This window comes from Hypanus sabinus, chromosome 11 (genome assembly GCF_030144855.1).
Source record: "Hypanus sabinus isolate sHypSab1 chromosome 11, sHypSab1.hap1, whole genome shotgun sequence".
NCBI lineage: Eukaryota > Metazoa > Chordata > Chondrichthyes > Myliobatiformes > Dasyatidae > Hypanus > Hypanus sabinus.
In genome coordinates, this window is record NC_082716.1 from 54,511,457 (window position 1) to 54,529,602 (window position 18,146).

An 18,146-nucleotide genomic window follows, 5' to 3' on the forward strand; every position below is an offset into this window, starting at 1 on the left:
TTTCCCGATTTCCTCATGAACCAAGTTTTGTTCATTGAGCGGTTATTTGTTGATAGAAAAGGCCCCTCACTGTTCTGGAAGTACTTCAAACACAGCTTTATTTCTGTTCTCAATGTGTCAGGCAGAATTGCTTTTCTAGTATCCTTGTCGAACTTCAGAAGTCCAGTGTTATGCTGTTCAATCACTCCTGGTATGACAGTTTGAGGCTCTTTGACACCATCCAGTTTACTAGGTTCAGTGTTGTCAGATAAAATCTTGTCAGTAAACTCAGCATCACCAACACCACCATCATCTTCCCCTCCTGTCATGTCCACGTTCTGTGGCAGCCTCACTCTTAATCTCGTCATACTCGGGTTTATCTGACTTGACTTCATCCTTGGTTTGTGACGTATTTGTACTTGATCCACTTTCAGATTCTAACAGACGTAGCAGGTGCAGGCGACTCCATGGAACGTGTCGATCAGCATGTTCTGGGCTTTTCAAAGAAGGGCATGAAGAACTTGCTCTACTTGGCTTCCTCTGCCTCCAACTTTCATCTCTTCCATCCTTCAGCTCCACTTTCCTTCATGAAGAAATGTTTCATGGTCTTCCTACACAATGCTCTGAAATAAGACTATCCGAGGATGGCTTGTCTGACTTTAATAGAAACTGCTCAGTGCCCTTAAAGTGGCACCCAGGGTACGTGCCATACCTGCCATACCTTAGAATCGCCACTAGCAGTGTAGTTTAATTTATGCCACTTAAAGACTTGTTTACGTACTCCAGGTTTCTGTCTTGCTTCTCCTTTAAAACTGCACTGTTCAACTTTTCTCTCAATTAGTATAAGTTAGCTTTTGGGGTATCTCAGTCAGGCTAGTTGCAACAAAAAAAAAAGAAATCAACCTGAAGATAGTCCCTTTTCTACTCATCTTAACTTTCTCTGCTAGAAAATAAAACTTTTCCCAGGTATGATAAAGGGTCTTGAACCTGAACCACCAACTGTTTCTCGTTCCACAGATGCTGCTAGACCAGATGAGTGCTGCAATATTTTCTGTTTAACTTTTGTTGTCTTTCTGTTCTAATGCTTTAGAATCATTAAGGTACAAGAAGAGTGCTAGTCAACAATCTAATCTATGCTGGTCTTTGGTAGATCAATTTTATCAGTCCTTTTGTTTTCTCCTCAGTTATAATTGGGGAGATTGTTATTATGGCATGATTCAGATTATTTGAGTGCTCATAATTTGCAAATTGGAGAATTACTGAATAAACATATTGAATGCTATAGCTCAAAACATAGTAAATTGATAGACAATGATGGCAGGCAATCTTGAGTTTCCCCTATTCACAAATGAAAAAGATAATAGATTTGTTATTTAACAGGTAACATTGCTTTTATCTCTTTCAGCTGGGAGATTTCTATTTAGAGCTTCACTGGGATTTTCAAAGCTGGGGTAAGTGATTTCCATATTTTCTGTACTAATTTCAAACTTTTAAAATGTATTATTAATATTCTAACATGCTTAAGATTATTGTGTAGAATACATTTGTTTTGCAGTTTGCAAATATTATTTTAATCATGTGTGGTAGTATACAATAGAGGAAACATTTCTGAAAAAGGAAACAAGTATTAAAATGACCGGGAAGATACCAGGCTTCATTTAAAAAAGAAACAAGAAGTCAGTTAATTAAAACTAGCTGATTGTGATAAATCTTCAGAGCACTTATTCAGTTGCTACTGGAGTATAATATTCAGCTGCAGGCACGATTATAGAATCAAAAGTCATTGAGATACACAACTTGGAAATGGGCACTTCATCCAAGTTAGCTGCCTATGTTTGGCCAGTATCCTTTTAACCTGCTCTTATCGTGTTCTTGTCTAAATGCCATTTAAACGTAGTTGAATCCACCTCTAGCACTTCCTCGAATAGCATGTTCCACATGTCCATCATCCTGTGTGAAAATGTTTCCCCAGGGTTTTCTTAAATTTTTCTCCTTGCATCTTAAACTTATGCCTTCTAGTTTTAGATTCCCTGCCCTGAAAAATAGATGTGACAATTGTTTATCTATGCCACTCATGTTTTTATATACCTCAAAGGGCTTCTGCACTCCAGGGGGAGTTCAAACCCTCTAGTCCTAGTAACTGGTATACTTATACTCCTTGTTCTATCTGTTCTGCATCATTGGGCCCTCTTCTAGTTTAACCTGTTATTCTTGTAAGAATGCAACACTTCACATTTGCTGAGGTTAGATTCCATCTACCATTCCTTTAGCTCACTTTCCAAATTTATCTGCCACCTACATTCTCATCCAAAATCATTAACAGATGATGAGCTGCAGTGAACCCAACATCAGACCTCCAATCTGAAAACTCATCTTCCACCATCCCTGACTTCCAGCAAGCCAATTTTATATCCGGTTGATGTGATCTAACATTCGTCCCAACCTATCATGTGGGACCTTGTCAAAACTTGCTGAAGACCATGTAGATTGCATCTACCACCTTGCTTTCATCAATCATCTTAGTCACTTTTTTAAAAAAAAACACCACACCAAGTTCATGATGATTGTCCCTAATCAAAGTTCAAAGTAAATTCATTATTAAAGTACATGTACTTTGTCAAATGGTGCAAGCTGAATCATCTGCAGCTCAATATTAGTAAGACAAAGGAGATGGTGATGGACTTTAGGAAGACTAAGCCTGCACTGCTCCCTGTTACTATTGATGGTGAGGACCTATAAGTACCCAGGGGTGCATCTGGATGACAGACGAGTGGAGTACCAACACAGAGACTGTGTACAAGGGCCAGAGTTGCCGCCTCTTTCTGAGGGGAGAGAGAGGTCCTTTGGAGTATGCAGGCCTCTCCTTCACATGTTCTACCAGTCTGTTATCACCAGTAAAATCTTCTATATGGTGGTCTGCTGGGGCAATAATGTCAACATAGGTAATGCCAACAGGCTCAAAGGACCCTCTGGAAAATCCTGGCAATCTGTGCCACATTGGCTGAACAGAGGAACACTTCTAGTAATAAACAAAGACAACTGTGCTGTTCCAAAGAGTGCTATATCAGGTCATTCTTACCCTTGTCCATTAGGCTTTGTAATGAGTCAACCAATAGCCAGGGAACTGATAACCCCATCCTGTTAGACTGTTTCATTTAACTTTTTTTTTGTATTCTTTCTTACTTCTCCTAATATTTGTGTATGACACTAATTACTTTTGGGATCATTAAAGTGTCTATTTATCTATAGGTCACCATATACAACTTTAACATTTATTTTCTTGTGGGAATTCACAGTAAATAAAAACACAATAAAATTAATGAAAAACTGCACATAAGGCAGACAACCAAAGATGACAAACTACGCAAATGCAAAATGTAAAGATAATAATAAATAAGCAATAAATCTCGAACCTGATATGAAGAGTCCTTGGAAGTGAGTTCATAGGCTGTGAGAACAGTTCAATAATAGGGTGATTGAGGTTGAGTGAGATTACTCACTTTGGTTCAAGAGCCTGATGGTTGTGGGTTATATAATAACTGTTCCTGAACCTGGTGATATGGGTCCTGAGGCTCCTATTCCTCCTCCCTGATGGTAGTTCAGAGAAGAGAGCATAGCCTGGTTTTTGGGGGTCCTTGATGAATGCTGCTTTCCTACAACAGCAGTCCTTGTGGATGTGCTCAGTGTGGGGAGGGCTTTACCCAATATGGACAGGGTTGTATTCACTATTTCTTGTAGGTTTTTCCATTCAAGGGCATTCGTGTTTCACTACCAAGTGGTGACGCAACCAGTCAGTATACTTTCCACCACACAACAAAGTTTGAAGTACATTTATTATCAAATAATGTGTACTATATACAACCTTGAGATTCTTCTCCTTATAGGCAGCCACAAAACAAAGAAACCCAATAGAACCCATTTTTTAAAAAAACTTTCAAACCACTAGTTTGGCGGGGGGGAATCAAATCGTGCAAACTATAAAAGAAAGCTAATAACATTCAGAATTGAAGTTATCAAAAGTGTGTCCACAGCCCCGAAGCCAGTCACAGTCAATCCAGGAGTCAGTTAGTTGCAGGCCACAGCCTCAGTTTAGAGCAGAGACAAATAAAGCTCATGGACCAGCGAGCTATACACTGGTCCATCCCTCGCCTCCGGCACAGCACCCTGACCTTTCTCAATCTTGCTCAACACTTAAATCAGCCAATCAGTGGGTTGCCCCTCGCTCATAGATCTGGGCCTTGCCGCTTTGATACTCTACTGCAGTTGGGATCCACCGCCTCGATTTTGCCTGTACCGAACCACTCCAATTTGGCCTAAAGCTTAAATCTGTCACCTCTTGACTTGTTCCTTGCTCTCAAGCCAGGGCTCTGCTAACTCAGTTCTGCTTCACTTCAATTCTGCTGCTTCCAATCACACCCAAGTCTGCTCCAGCAGTCAGACATTGGCTTGTTCCCTGCTCTTGGGCCTAGGTCCCGTTGCCTCAATTCGACCCGTAGAAGCCATGCCATAAACATCTTGCACCTTCAAGACTTCAGTTCACACCACAAAAATGCCAGGTCTTACAGGCAATTCCAAAGCTCTTTTTCAAAAGGGGCATTACAGGCTATTGATTGCACTGATCATTTTTGAGAAATTGTGATTAATAAAGTAATAGTTGTATTTGCTGACAGGAAGTTGTTGCTGTGCTTCACCAGTGCCATCTTAAGCTGGAAGATGTCACTTGGTTTTACTTTGTAGGAGGTGATGGCATTCAAGCTGTGCCTCAGCCGTTGAGTATCCTCTGATTCCAATTTAGTCCAGAATTGCATGTGAGATGGCTTTATGCAGGTTGTATCTGAATCTCTTCTACTTGGTCACTAGATCTGAACACCACTGATCTAGCCTTCATGTGATTTTGGAATTCTTGGTTTATCCAGGGCTTCTGGTTGAGGAAGACTCTAAATGATATTGTGGGGATGCACTTGTTAATGACTGACTTCGTAAAGTCTGTGACAGTCATGGCATACTTGTTCAGAGTCTCTTGAGTCCTTGAATACGGCTCAGTTCACTAAGTCAAAGCAGTTCCATAGCTATTCTTCTTCCTCTCATGACCACCTCTTCGTTGTCCTTACTTCTGGAGCCTGCTCTTTAGCCTATGCCTGTATGCAGATAAAGATGGACAGCCAGATTGTTAGATTTCCCAATATGTGATCTGGGGATGGATCTAGGTGGCATTCCTAATTGTAGTATAACAGTAGTCAAGTTGGTTAGGACCACTTGTGCTGCAGGTGATGTGCTGATGATAATTGGGTGGCGATTTCTTCGAACAAGCCTGATTGAAAAGATATCGGGGTAGGCTGTTTCTTGTTTGCTTACCACTGCACTCAATACCTTGAGCTTGTTTACCATTGGTGGTATGTAAGCTGCAGTCAGGATCACAAAGGAGAATTCTCTTGGCAAGTAGAACGGGCAGTTGGATGTTCCAGGTTGGAGGACAAGAGTGCAACAAGACCACTACGTCTGAGCACCACAAAGAGTTTATCATGAAACACAGACCCCCCCCCCCCACTTCTTGCCCTCTTCAAATCTGCAGTCCAGTCCATACTGTGTATCGAGAAGCCCTTGGGTCTTACTTACATAAGCGGCTTGTCTGGAGTGAGCCATGCCTCCGTGAGACATAGAATGCAGCAATCCCTCATTTCCCTTCATTACAGCAATCTTACCATTTGGTCCTCAATTTTGTTCTATTGTGACTGTACATTTGCTAACAAAATATTGGGTAGAGGAGGTTTTACACCTCAGTATTTCAATCTCACTTAGAGTCGTAAAGCTGTACTTTCATCCACTTAAATGTTTCATCACCTGTATCCTAAGAATTGAGTTCACTGAACCCTTCAGGGTATCATTAAATTAGTGGTTCGTTAGAATGTTTTAAAAGTACGCCTCTTGAAGGGAAACTTGATCAGAGATTCAGCCCTTGCCTTTTTAAGTGCTGGTCGATGATGTCCATCTGTTCGAGTAACTTTTCTGCCAGTGATGTTGGGCTCTTCAGCATGTAGTTCGCTGGTTTTCTTCTTGAAGAATAACCCATCTTAAAGGCACAACATTGTCTATCTGGCAGGGTACTGACAATAGACAATGGGTGCAGGAGTAGGCCTTTCGGCCCTTCGAGCCAACACCACCATTCAATGTGGTCATGGCTGATCGTCCACGTCAGTACCCCGTTCCTGTCTTCTCCCTATATCCCTTGACTCCGCAATCTTTAAGAGCTCTACCTAACTCTTTCTTGAAAGCATCCAGAGAATTGGCTTCCACTGCAATAGGTACTGAGAACCTATGCCAACCAGCTGACTTCAATATTCATGGACATCTTCAACCTCTGTTTGCAGGTGAAGTTTCCCCTTGCTTGAATAGGGCATCAGTCATGTCAGTGCCCAAGAAGAGCAAGGTGCACTGCCTGAACGACTGTTGCCTGGTAGACCTCAACACCTACTGGGATGAAGTGCTTTGAAGAATCAGTCATGACTAGGATTAACTCCTAATTAAGCAAGAACCTGGATCAGTAGCAATTTGCCTACCACTACAACAGGTCTATGTTGACGTAATCTTTCTGGTTCTCCACTCAGCTTTGGAGCATCTAAATGTGTATCATTTATCGATTACAGCTCAGCGTTCAACACCATCACCCTATCAACAAGCTCCAAATCCAGGGCCTCTGTATGTCTTCCTGCAACTTTACTTCCTTTTAGGTAGACTACAGTCAGTGCAAATTGACAGTAAGCAGTCTAATGTTGGTAGAATCTCGGATAGTATCAAAGTGGTGTACAGGAGTGAGATGAATTGTTTGGTTAAATGGTGCCACAACAACCTTGGACACATCAGCAAGACCAAGGAATTGATCGTGGACTTCAGGAAGGGGAGGTTAGGAGAGCACACACCAGTTCATTCTGAGGGGGTAGCAGTGGAAACGGTGAGCAGCTTCAAGTTCCTGGGCTTCAGAGGATCTACCCTGGACCTAAAACTAATACTATCACAAAGTAGGCATGCCAGCAGCCTGACTTCATTAGGTGTTTGAGGAGGTTAGGTATGTCACCAAAGATTCTAACAAATTTCCACAGATGTACCATGGAGCATTCTAACTGGTTGTCAGTGCTTTCTATGGAGGCTCCAATGTGCAGGATTGGATCACAAGAGGTAACAGAAGGTTGTCAACTAAGCCATCTCCATCATGGATACAGCCCTCAGCAAGGTCGAGGACGTCTTGAAAAGACAATGCCTCAAGAAAGTGGCATCCATTATTAAGGGCCTTCACCATCTATTGAGGAAGAGGTACAGAAGGCTGAAAGCCCACACAATGTTTTAGAAATGGTTTCTTCTCCACCAACAGATTTCTAAATGGTCAGTGAATCTGTGAACACTTTTTGTGCATCATTTATTTGATTATTGTGATTTATCATAATTTTATAAAACAACAAATTTCATGATGTGTCAGTGATAAACTTTATTCTGATTCTGTTCTAAGAATAGGGGAGGTAGTAGGGGATCAAATGGGGTGTAGACAGACAAGGAAGAAAGTAACTGTTCTAATTGATGGGAAGGCCAAGAGCCAGAGAACTTGGAATGGGGGTTTCTGGTAAAGTTGGAGTATGTAATGCAGTGCCAGGAGGTATGGGAACAGACTAGATCTAGCATTCAAATGTGAGCTGCATTAGTTAGTTCTGCGCATGAGTCATAGTCCTAGCTTAGTGTTGGTCCTTTGTGTTACGTGCTATGCTTGTGTAATGTGAGCACAAATTTCAGGCAGAATTTAAATACTCAAATCCCCAAAGCTTCAATTAGTGATTTAAACAAAATTTTTACAAGTTAATTGTTTTTAAAATTTAATGTTTTGCATTATTTGTTACTTAACTTGTTAATGAATTAAAGACTGAAAACCACACTGTTCTTCAGTTACTATTGATTTTTGTATATATAAAATTTAAGTGTAGCAGTTGCTAGATTCATTGTTCCTGTTTTATTTTTTCTTTATTATAGTGCCTTTACTCTCCAGAATTCTGCCTTCAGATGCTTGTAAAATTTACAAACAGGGTATAAACATCAGGTATGTTTATCATGTGTCCTAATTTCTTAATAATAATGGTATAGGCATTACAAACGAGAAAATCTGCAGATGCTGGAAATCTGAGCAAACACACAAAATGCTAGAAGAACTTAAAGGTGGGGGTGTGTGGAAAGAGCACCAGAGGGGAGGCAAAGGGCGGGCAAGGAGATGAGGTGAGACGGAAAGGGGGGGATGGGAAATGGTGAGTGGGAGGTCATTACTGGAAGTTTCAGAAAATGATGTTCATGACATCAAGTTTGAGGCTACCCAATGGAATATAAGGTGTTGCTCCTCTAACCTAAATGTGGCCTCATTATGACAGTGGAGGAGGCCATGGATGGACGTATCGGAATGGGAAGTGGAATCAAAATGGGTGGCCAAAGAGAGATCCCTCGCGGTTCTGGTGGGCTAAGCATAGATGCTTGGCAAAGCAGTCTCCCAATCTACTTTAGGTCTCACCGATATACAGAGGCCACACCAGGAGCACAGCAAGTGATCCCAACAGAGTTGCAGGTGAAGTGTCGCCTCACCTGGAAGGACTGTTTAGGGCCCTGAGTGGTAGTGAGGGAGGAGGTGTAGAGGCAGGCGTAGCACTCGTTCCGCTTGCAAGGGTAAGTGCCAGGAGGGAGTTGGTGGTGAGGGACAAATGGACAAGGGAGTCATGAAGAGAGTGATACCTGTAGAAAGCCCGAAGTGGTGGGGGGGGGAGGGGACGGAAAGATGTGCTTGGTGGTGGGATCCTGTTGGAGGCGACTGAAGTTTTGAAGAATTACATGCTGGCCAAGGAGGCTGATGGCATGGTAGGTGAGGACAAGTGGAACCCTATCTATGATAGGGTGACAGGAGGATGGGTAACAATGGAAGTGGATGTATGCCGATATGCGTTCAGTGGGGCAAAAACAAGATGAAACAGCGGCTTTACCTGGGCAAGCAGGTTTGTGGATCTTGTGGACATTAGACAGTGCTATGAATGTGTGAAATGCAAGAGATGCAGTTGAGGGCAGCGTTGATGGTGGAGGAAGAGAAGCACCTTTCTTTGAAAAAAGAGGACATCTCCTTCGTTCTAGAATGAAAGCCTAATCCTGAAAGCCGATGTGGCAGAGATGGAGGAATTGAGAGAAGGGGATTGCGTTTTTACAGGTAGCAGGGTGGGACGAGGTATGGTCGAGGTAGCTGTGAGTCCGTGGGTTTGTAATAGATGAGCTGTCTCTGGAGATGGAGACAGTGAGATCAAGACAGTGAAGGGAGGTGTTAGAAATGAACCAGGTGAACTTGAGGGCACAGTGGATGAAGTCGACGAGTTCAGCATGGGTATAGGAAGCAACACCAGTGCAGTTGTTGTAGCATAGGAAAAGTGTGGGACATTTAGCAGTGTAGGTTTGGAACATAGACTGTTCCATGTTACCGAAAACTAGACAGGCACAGCTGGGCCCCATGTGAGTGTTCATGGCTACCCCTTTTTGAAGGAAGTGGAAGATATGAGTTAGGCAGAGGAGAGTAGTAGTGGAGAGGAAGTGGTTAAGTCTGGTGTTCAGAAAAAAAATGAAGAGTTTTCAGGCTGTCCTGGTGGGGGTGGAGATCTATTGGGATTGGACATCCATGGTAAAAATAAGATGGAAGCCAGGGAACTTAAAATCCTTGAAAAGATCAAGAGTGTGTGAGGTGTTGCAGATGTGGGTGGGAAGGGACTGAACTGGGGGGGATAAAACAGTCAAAGTATGTCTGTATGAGTTCAGTGTGGCAGGAGCAAACAGAAACAGTGGGTCTACCTGGACAAGCAGGTTTGTGAATCAATGCTATATAGTATGTGCACTTAAGAATACAAGATTCGTCATTAAGATATTGATATCATTGATAAGACCAGCCTTTTCTTCCCTACTACCCCTGAGAACCACGACTTTAAAGCATTTCAGTGTAACTGGATTGCTCGGCAGTTAAATATGGAGTTAATAGTTATGATTTTAACGTGCATTTTCAGGCTTGACACAACTCTAATAGACTTTACTGATATGAAATGCCAACGTGGAGATTTAAGCTTCATTTTCAATGGTGATTCAGCACCTTCTGAATCTTTCGTAGTATTAGACAATGAGCAAAAAGTTTATCAGCGAATACACCATGAGGTGAGTTTTATGCTATTTTAATACTATTCAATCTAATAGCAAGTCTGTCTATATATGAAATGTGTGTAGGAGGGATGGGTACAACAAAGGAAGTATCACTGATGGGGTCAATTCAAATAATTTAATGGGGCAGTTATAAGCACATTGTGTTTTTGTCCATATAATGTATTGCAAATGGTACAGCTGTGGGATATGCAGGCCAGTGTTGATTAAGGAAAACTCGGCCAAAGTAATGACAGGCATAAATAGCTAGTTCTGCTGCAGAAAGAATGTTAAAGTTCAAAAACATAATATTGAGTCAGAAACTGCAGAGTGCCTAAACTGAAGATGAGGTATTGTACCTCAAACTTGCATTTAGCCTCATTGTGGTAGCATCCATTAGTCTCGCGAGACCGTGGATCTGCGCCTGGAATGGTTTCCAGGGTGCAGGCTTGGGCAAGGTTGTATGGAAGACCAGCAATTGCCCATGCAGCAAGTCTCCCCTCTCCATGACGCTGATGTTATCCAAGGGAAGGGCAAGGGCTGATGCAGCTTGGCACCAGATATCTCATTGTAATAGTGCAAGAATCCACATAAAGAAGGGTCAGAGTGGAAATGAATAGTGAATTAATGATCATTAATGAAGCTCAGTCCAGAAAATGAAATAATTTAAAATAATTTGTACAGCTGTCAAGTACAAATAGCTGTTCATCTATGCTGTAAATAAGTTGCCTTTTCAGTGCACATAGAGAATTGGAATCTTAATGCTACATGATCATAGTTTATCTTTAGCAGTTTAATTGAGTGAACAATAATTCTGGTTTCTCTCTTATGGTTTTATTTCAGGAATCAGAGATGGAAACTGAAGAGGAGGTGGATATTTTGATGAGCAGTGATATTTACTCAGCAACATTATCTACAAAGTCAATTACTTTTGCACGAGCACAGACTGGCTGGCTTTTCCGAGAAGATAAAACAGTATGATGGTTTTTGTGTTAACTGACTTTTTAATTAAAGCTCTGTGGTATAAAAATAAAGCTTTCCAATATATTCATGTTTATATTGGATCAAAACTGGATATTTCAATGAGCATTAGATCATTTAACCCACTCTGTACAGATATAAATATACAAATGTACAAATATTGGAAGAAAAGGAAGAAAGAATAAAAAATGTTACCTAGAACAGTCTAACAGGAGGGGGACATCACTTCCCAGCTACAGGTTGATTCATTATAGAGCCAAATGGCTGAGGGCAAGAATGACCTCATATAGTGCTCTTCAGAGCCGCCAGTGGTCTGAGTCTATTACCAGAAGTGCTCCTTGTTCAGCCAAGGTGGCATGCAGGGGGTGAGAAACATTTCTCAGAATTGCCAACATTTTCCATAGGGTTCTTTGTTCTGACACAGCCTCTAGCGGGTCCATTTTGATTCCTATAACAGAGCTAGCCTCTCTAATCAGTATATTGAGTCTGTTGGCATCATCCACATTGGTGTCACTGCTTCAGCATACCATTTAAACCTCTTCCTGTCCTTTAGCATCTGACTAGCCTAAGTACTATTCTCCATAACTACTTGTAGTAGAGGTTCCCATTTTCTTGCTTCATTGCATGAGTTTTTTTTTCCTGCACCCCTTTTTTAATCATTTGGTAACCAGTTCAAGGGCACATGACTAGAGACATGGTCTTCTCCTTTCAAGTGAAGAGACTGTGTCTGATCAGTTTCCTGCTGGGTATGGCCTAACATTTCTTGGATAACCTAATTAATTTTCCTTTCCCTTGCCTTTGACCATATACGGAGGAGAAATGTGCATGGTACTCTTTACTCGTAAACAATTTAAGTTTGGCAATTTTGTGTTTTTAAAAAGTAAGCCCTAATTTGCTTTATTTTTGCCTATTTATCTGCATTGCAACTTAATTGAGTTATGTATTTGTCTTGTACTTTAGAATTTTTTTGCTGCTCAACATTTTTATCCAAGTAATAGACTATCTCGGTTTTACTTTTCAAAACAATGTTGGAACCCCTTGTAGAAATCCAATACGAATTATTTGCTCATTTTATAATTTTATTAATGTATCTCTGTAATGCTATTTCATGTAGATTAATTATTCTTCCCACAAATAATTTTTATTTGCATATTGATATAAATTCTGATTCTTGTGTGACCCTATTTCCTACCTTCAATTTTGTATAATTGCCCTTCTCCCCCAAAAGTGTTATTTCTATGTTGTATCCACCTACCTGTCCATTTCTGCCATTTACCTCTTTACTGTTGTCTTGACTTTTGGTATTCTGCAATTTGTGATTTGAAGCATACAGTACCGTGATAGGACCCTGCCCTCCACATAATAAAAGCAAACTCTTGCATTTGTGCAGAATTCTTAATTTTTCTTCAGAGATAACTTGAGAAAGATCACAAAGGAAGCAAGAGAAGGGATTTCATCCACAGTTTAGTGATTTGGCTGTTAGAGAAAATAGGCTGGAACTGAAGAAACTCTGAGATTCTTGTGCTGAAAGAGATTACATCTAGGAAAAGGTATTTTCATTCTAGTCTACAAGCAATCACAAAAATTTTAGAACTGATTGCTTTTTAATTGGACAAAAACTGGTGTGAAGCTTTTTACGTTTTTGCCTGCAAGTATAAGAATAGAAGCTTACCAGTTACTATTTTCTAAAGGTTAAGGTTCTCTGAAGCATTGGAGACCTATTATAAATTTTATAAACTTCTGAGAAGCATAGCCTGTTTATCACTTTCCTAGGATTGAATACTAGAAGTCTTGGCTTTAAGGTGAAACAGGGAAAGTTTAAATGGGATGTGCAGAGCAAGTTGTTTTTTTATATATATATGGAGTGGCAGGTGCCTGGAATACACTGCCAGGAGTGGTAGTAGGAGCAGTTAAAATAATGGTGTTCAAGAGACTTTTAGATGGGCACGTGAATATTCAGAGAGTGGAAGGGTATGAATCATTCAGGTAGAATGGATTAGCTTGACTTTGCATTATGCTTGGTACAGATGTCATGGACCAAAGGGCCTTTTACTGTGCTGTATTAGTTTGTGTAAGCAAACAAGATTTGGCTAATATGAACTGTACACAAATAAAGTCACTGATTAAATTTGGGGAAAATATTCTCTAGGAGCGAGTTGGGAACTTCTTGGCAGACTTCTATTCTGTAAATGGGCTTGTTCTGGAATCCCGAAAACGGCGTGAGCACCTTAGTGAGGAGGATATTCTAAGAAATAAGGCTATCATGGAAAGTCTGAGCAAAGGAGGAAACTTAATGGAGCAAAATTTTGAGGTAAGTTTCATTCTATTCTGTGGTTTTGTTTTGAGGGGTAAGTAAGAACAATGTAGGATTTGGAATTTTAAGGGACATTTGATTTTCTTTACTGTGGTATATATGGAGTGCATGATATTCATAAATATACCCACTGATTTGTATTCCATTACAAATAAAGTTCAGAAATAGTTATAGTTAAATCACTTCAAAGCTAAGGTTATGTCTCTGATACAAAAATTCTTTTTATTGTTAAGGAATTTGTTTTAAAATATTTCTGGCAATGTATTACATGAAATCTTGTCAATGTGTTGAAAAGGATCTTGTGGCCTCCCTCATCACCACCAGTACTTTTATCCCACATGGTTCAGTTATATGTGAATGAAATCCTATCACACCTCATTAGTACGATTAAACTAAAAATAAATGTTCTTTCTGTAATGTCTGTATGTATCAGCATGCTTGCTTGGATGTTCCAAGAACAAGACGTGCATCCTGAAGTGCTCTCAGCAGACAAGACAGTGGATTAGTGTCAGGAGCGAGTACATCCACCTGCGAAAGCAGACAAGTCTTACTTTAATGTGTTATCCAAAAGTATGTACACCCAGAAATATCCTGGTGAGGAAGTGGGTAGCAAAATAATATGTTACGATATTTAAGTCTTAATGAGATAATATAAGTTAGTAAGAATTGGAAGGTGGAGGCACAGTTTGGGATCATATCTGTGGATGGCTTGTGGCTTCAAATTCCAATTTTACGTTAGCAAAATCTGCAAGGAGCGATTAAATAGAGAACTGAAGTAGTTTGGGGTGGGGGGGGGGGTTTACGGGGTGGAGAGAAGAATGGAAGCAAAGTGAACAGTCTTTTTCACACCTGCAGCTTTTTGATTAAGCTGGCCTATACATTATAAAGCTTAAGTTGCATACAGCCCAGAGATAAATAATTGCAAATTCCTCAAGCTTTAAATTGAGCCCAGCTTGTTCTAAATTGAAGTCCATATTTTAAATTCACAGTGGTATCAACATGTTGTCAAGTGTTCATCTTGCCTGCTTCTGACCAGAACAGCAGTTTTGAGTCCTTTCTCTATTCTCTATAGTCGATAAGTATCTTTAATGTACTTGAAATCCTTTTAAGCACAAAATTAGGTTTCTACTTCTGAGCTGTACACTTTAGCAGCCCAGTTTTATCTGGTCTCTGCTGTAGAGTTAACTGTATGTCATACAATATAATGAATAAATTTTTGGAGTGATCTTATCAAACAATAGCTTTACCTCCAAGTAAAATTACTGTTGAAAAATGTTTTTTTCACAAATAATGCATGATATGGTTATGTTAAGTGATTTGCCATCAAGATGCAAAGTCTTTGTATTGTAGCCATTCTCTGCATCTTTTCAGACAGCAGTCTAATTGAGAAAATATTCTTCACTATCAGTTTCATAAGAATGTAAGAATGCACACAAGTTGATACTCCATTAGTTCACTGATTGTAACTGAGGTTAAATATTGAAAGTTTAGGTTAGCTGAGATTAAGTACTTGCAGTTTTGAATTGATCATGGCAGACTTCATTATTAAATGTATTTTTTTTTACAGGCATACAGTTGGCCCACTCAGCTTTTTTGTTCTTAACTTAATCTGATGCATGTCATGCTCAGCAATTCTTTTAGCTATGTAGCTTATAGATCCAAAATTCCAAACATAATGTCTGAAACAGGGCTTAGCAAATTGATTTATAAATACAGTCGGCCCTCCTTGTCAGCGAGAGATTGTTTCTGGACCTCCGGTGGATACCAAAAAACGCGGATGCTCAAGTCCCTTATATAAAATGGTGTTGTATTTGCATATAACCTACGCACATCCTCCCGTATACTTTAAATCATCTCTAGATTACTTATAATACCTAATGCAATGTAAATGCTATACAGTCGGTCCTCTTTATCCGCAGATTCCGTATGCATGGATTCAACCAACCGCAGATCGGGAAAACTGGGAAGTTCTCTCTCCAGCACTCATTGCTTGAGCATGTACAGACTATATTTTCCTGTCATTATTCCCTAAACAATACAGTATAACAATTATTTACATAGCATTTACATTGTATTAGGTACAGGTAGTCCCTGAGTTACGAATGTCCGACTTATGGACAACTTGTACTTACGAACCAAGTAAGGAGAATGCCGTCTGCCATTTTAAGTCTTTGCTGTTGACACTGTGAGTGCATAACTTTGTATTTGACTTAAATTTTTCTTAGTAAGATTCACCCTGACCCTGGCCACGCCCCCCCCCCCCACTCCGGTCGGTTGGTGGCGCAGTGAGATCAGCGCCGGGCTGAAGAACGGAGTATCCAGTGTTCAATCCAGTGATAGTCCATTCCCATGCCGGGTTGATGTCTATCCAGTGACTCCGGTACCATTCGTGCTGGGTTGATGTCGAGCTCGCAACTTGACCTCGTTTTTCAAAGAAAGAGGCACTGCCACCTCCAGTTTAAATTCCCACATGGAATATTGTGGATGATCAAATACCCAAACCTAGCACAGCCCCCATTTATCCCATTTAGCCTGTCTCAGTGCGGTGGTCCTTAGGACCCAGCGGACCTCGGGAGCCAGCAGAGCTAGGGACCCACTGCCCACAGTGTTTCTGTTCCATTGATGGGAAGCAAACACGATTGAAAATAAAGTGGAAATAATAAAGCATTTTGAAAGAGGTGAAATGCCATCGGTCATTGGAAAAGCGTTAGGCTACAGTCGGTCAACGATCGGAACAATTTTAAAGGATAATAGATAAAGTGAGAATAATGGAGCATTTGAAAGGCACTGCCCCGGTGAAAGCTGCGATTATTACTAAGCAATGCAGTGGTTTAATTATTGAAATACATATGTTTCTTAAGTGTTTTGTATGCATAGAAGTGTAAAATATATACTACATACTAAGACAAACGTTTGACTAACTGACACTAAATAATCCCGAATGTACTTGTTCCAACTTCCGTACAAATCCAACTCAGGAACGGAACTCTTACGTAACCCGGGGACTGCCTGTATTATAAGTAATCTAGCAATTACTTAAAAGTACAGGCGGTCCCTGGGTTATGAATGAGTTCCATTCCTGAGTCCGTCTTTAAGTCGGATTTGAAGTTGGAACAGGTATATCTGGTATTATTTAGCTTCAGTTAGGCAAACATTTTTCTTGGTATATAGTACATATTTTACCTTTCTATGCATATAAAACACTTAAGAAACATACAATAGACAGTAGGTGCAGGAGTAGGCCATTCAGCCCTTCTAGCCAGCACCATCATTCACTGTGATCATGGCTGATCATACACAATCAGTACCCCGTTCCTGCCCTCTCCCTATATCCCTTGACCCCGCTATCTATAAGAGCTCTATCTAACTCTCTCTTGAATGCATCCAGAGACTTGGCCTCCACTGCCTTCTGGGGCAGAGCATTCCACATATCCACCACTCTCTGGGTGAAAAAGTTTTTCTGCATCTCTGTTCTAAATGGCCTACCCCTTATTCTTAAACTGTGGCCTCTAGTTCTGGACTCGCCCATCAGCGGGAACATGCTTCCTGCCTCCAGTGTGTCCAATCCCTTAATAATCTTATGTTTCAATCAGATCCCGTCTCATCCTTCTAAATTCCAGCGTATACAAGCCCAGCCGCTCCAATCTTTCAACATATGACAGTCCTGCCATTCCGGGAATTATCCTTGTGAACCTACGCTGCACTCCCTCAATAGCAAGAATATCCTTCCTCAAATTTGGAGACCAAAACTGCACACAATACTCCAGGTGGGGTTTCACCAGGGCCCTGTACAGCTGCAGAAGGACCTCTTTACCTCCTATACTCAATTCCTCTTGTTGTAAAGGCCAGCATGCCATTAGCTTTCTTCAATGCCTGCTGTACCTGCATGCTTGCTTTCATTGACTGATGTACAAGAACACCTAGATCACGTTGTACTTCCCCTTTTCCTAACTTGATTCCATTTAGATAGTAATCTGCCTTCCTGTTCTTGCCACCAAAGTGGATAACCTCACATTTATCCACATTAAATTGCATCTGCCATACATTTGCCCACTCACCCAACCTGTCCAAGTCACCCTGCATTCTCATAACATCCTCCTGACATTTCACACTGCCACCCAGCTTTGTGTCATCGGTAAATTTGCTAATGTTACTTTTAATCCCTTCATCTAAATCATTAATGTATATTGTAAACTGCTGCGGTCCCAGCACCAAACCTTGCGGTACTCCACTGGTCTCAGCCTGCCATTCCGAAAGGGACCTGTTAATCGCTACTCTTTGTTTCCTGTCAGCCAGCCAATTTTCAATCCATGTCAGTACTCTGCCCCCAATACCATGTGCCCTAATTTTGCCCACTGGTCTCCTATGTGGGACTTTATCAAAAGCTTTCTGGAAGTCTAGGTACACTACATCCACTGGCTCTCCCTTGTCCATTTTCATAGTTACATCCTCAAAATACTCCAGAAGATTAGTCAAGCATGATATTCCCTTCATAAATCCATGCTGATTCGGACTGATCCTCCTACTGCTATCCAAATGTGTCGTAATTTCCTCTCTTATAATTGACTCCAGCATCTTTCCCACCACTGACGTCAGGCTAACCGGTCCATAATTCCCTGTTTTCTTTCTCCCTCCTTTCTTACGTATTTCAATGATTTAACCACTGTGTTGATTAGTAATAATTGTA

The 18,146-nt window shown here is 40.8% G+C and overlaps 1 protein-coding gene across 1 annotated transcript in view; it reads left to right on the forward strand.

Annotated features, from left to right (window-relative positions):
* Positions 1 to 18,146, forward strand: part of ankrd13c (ankyrin repeat domain 13C) — a 94,147-nt gene that overhangs the window by 51,876 nt on the left and 24,125 nt on the right. Inside the window, exons 5-9 of the mRNA XM_059984348.1 lie at positions 1,385 to 1,430; positions 7,993 to 8,059; positions 10,038 to 10,182; positions 11,008 to 11,139; positions 13,295 to 13,456. Coding sequence (XP_059840331.1) covers positions 1,385 to 1,430; positions 7,993 to 8,059; positions 10,038 to 10,182; positions 11,008 to 11,139; positions 13,295 to 13,456 — 552 coding nt within the window. The remainder of the gene's footprint in view (positions 1 to 1,384; positions 1,431 to 7,992; positions 8,060 to 10,037; positions 10,183 to 11,007; positions 11,140 to 13,294; positions 13,457 to 18,146) is intronic.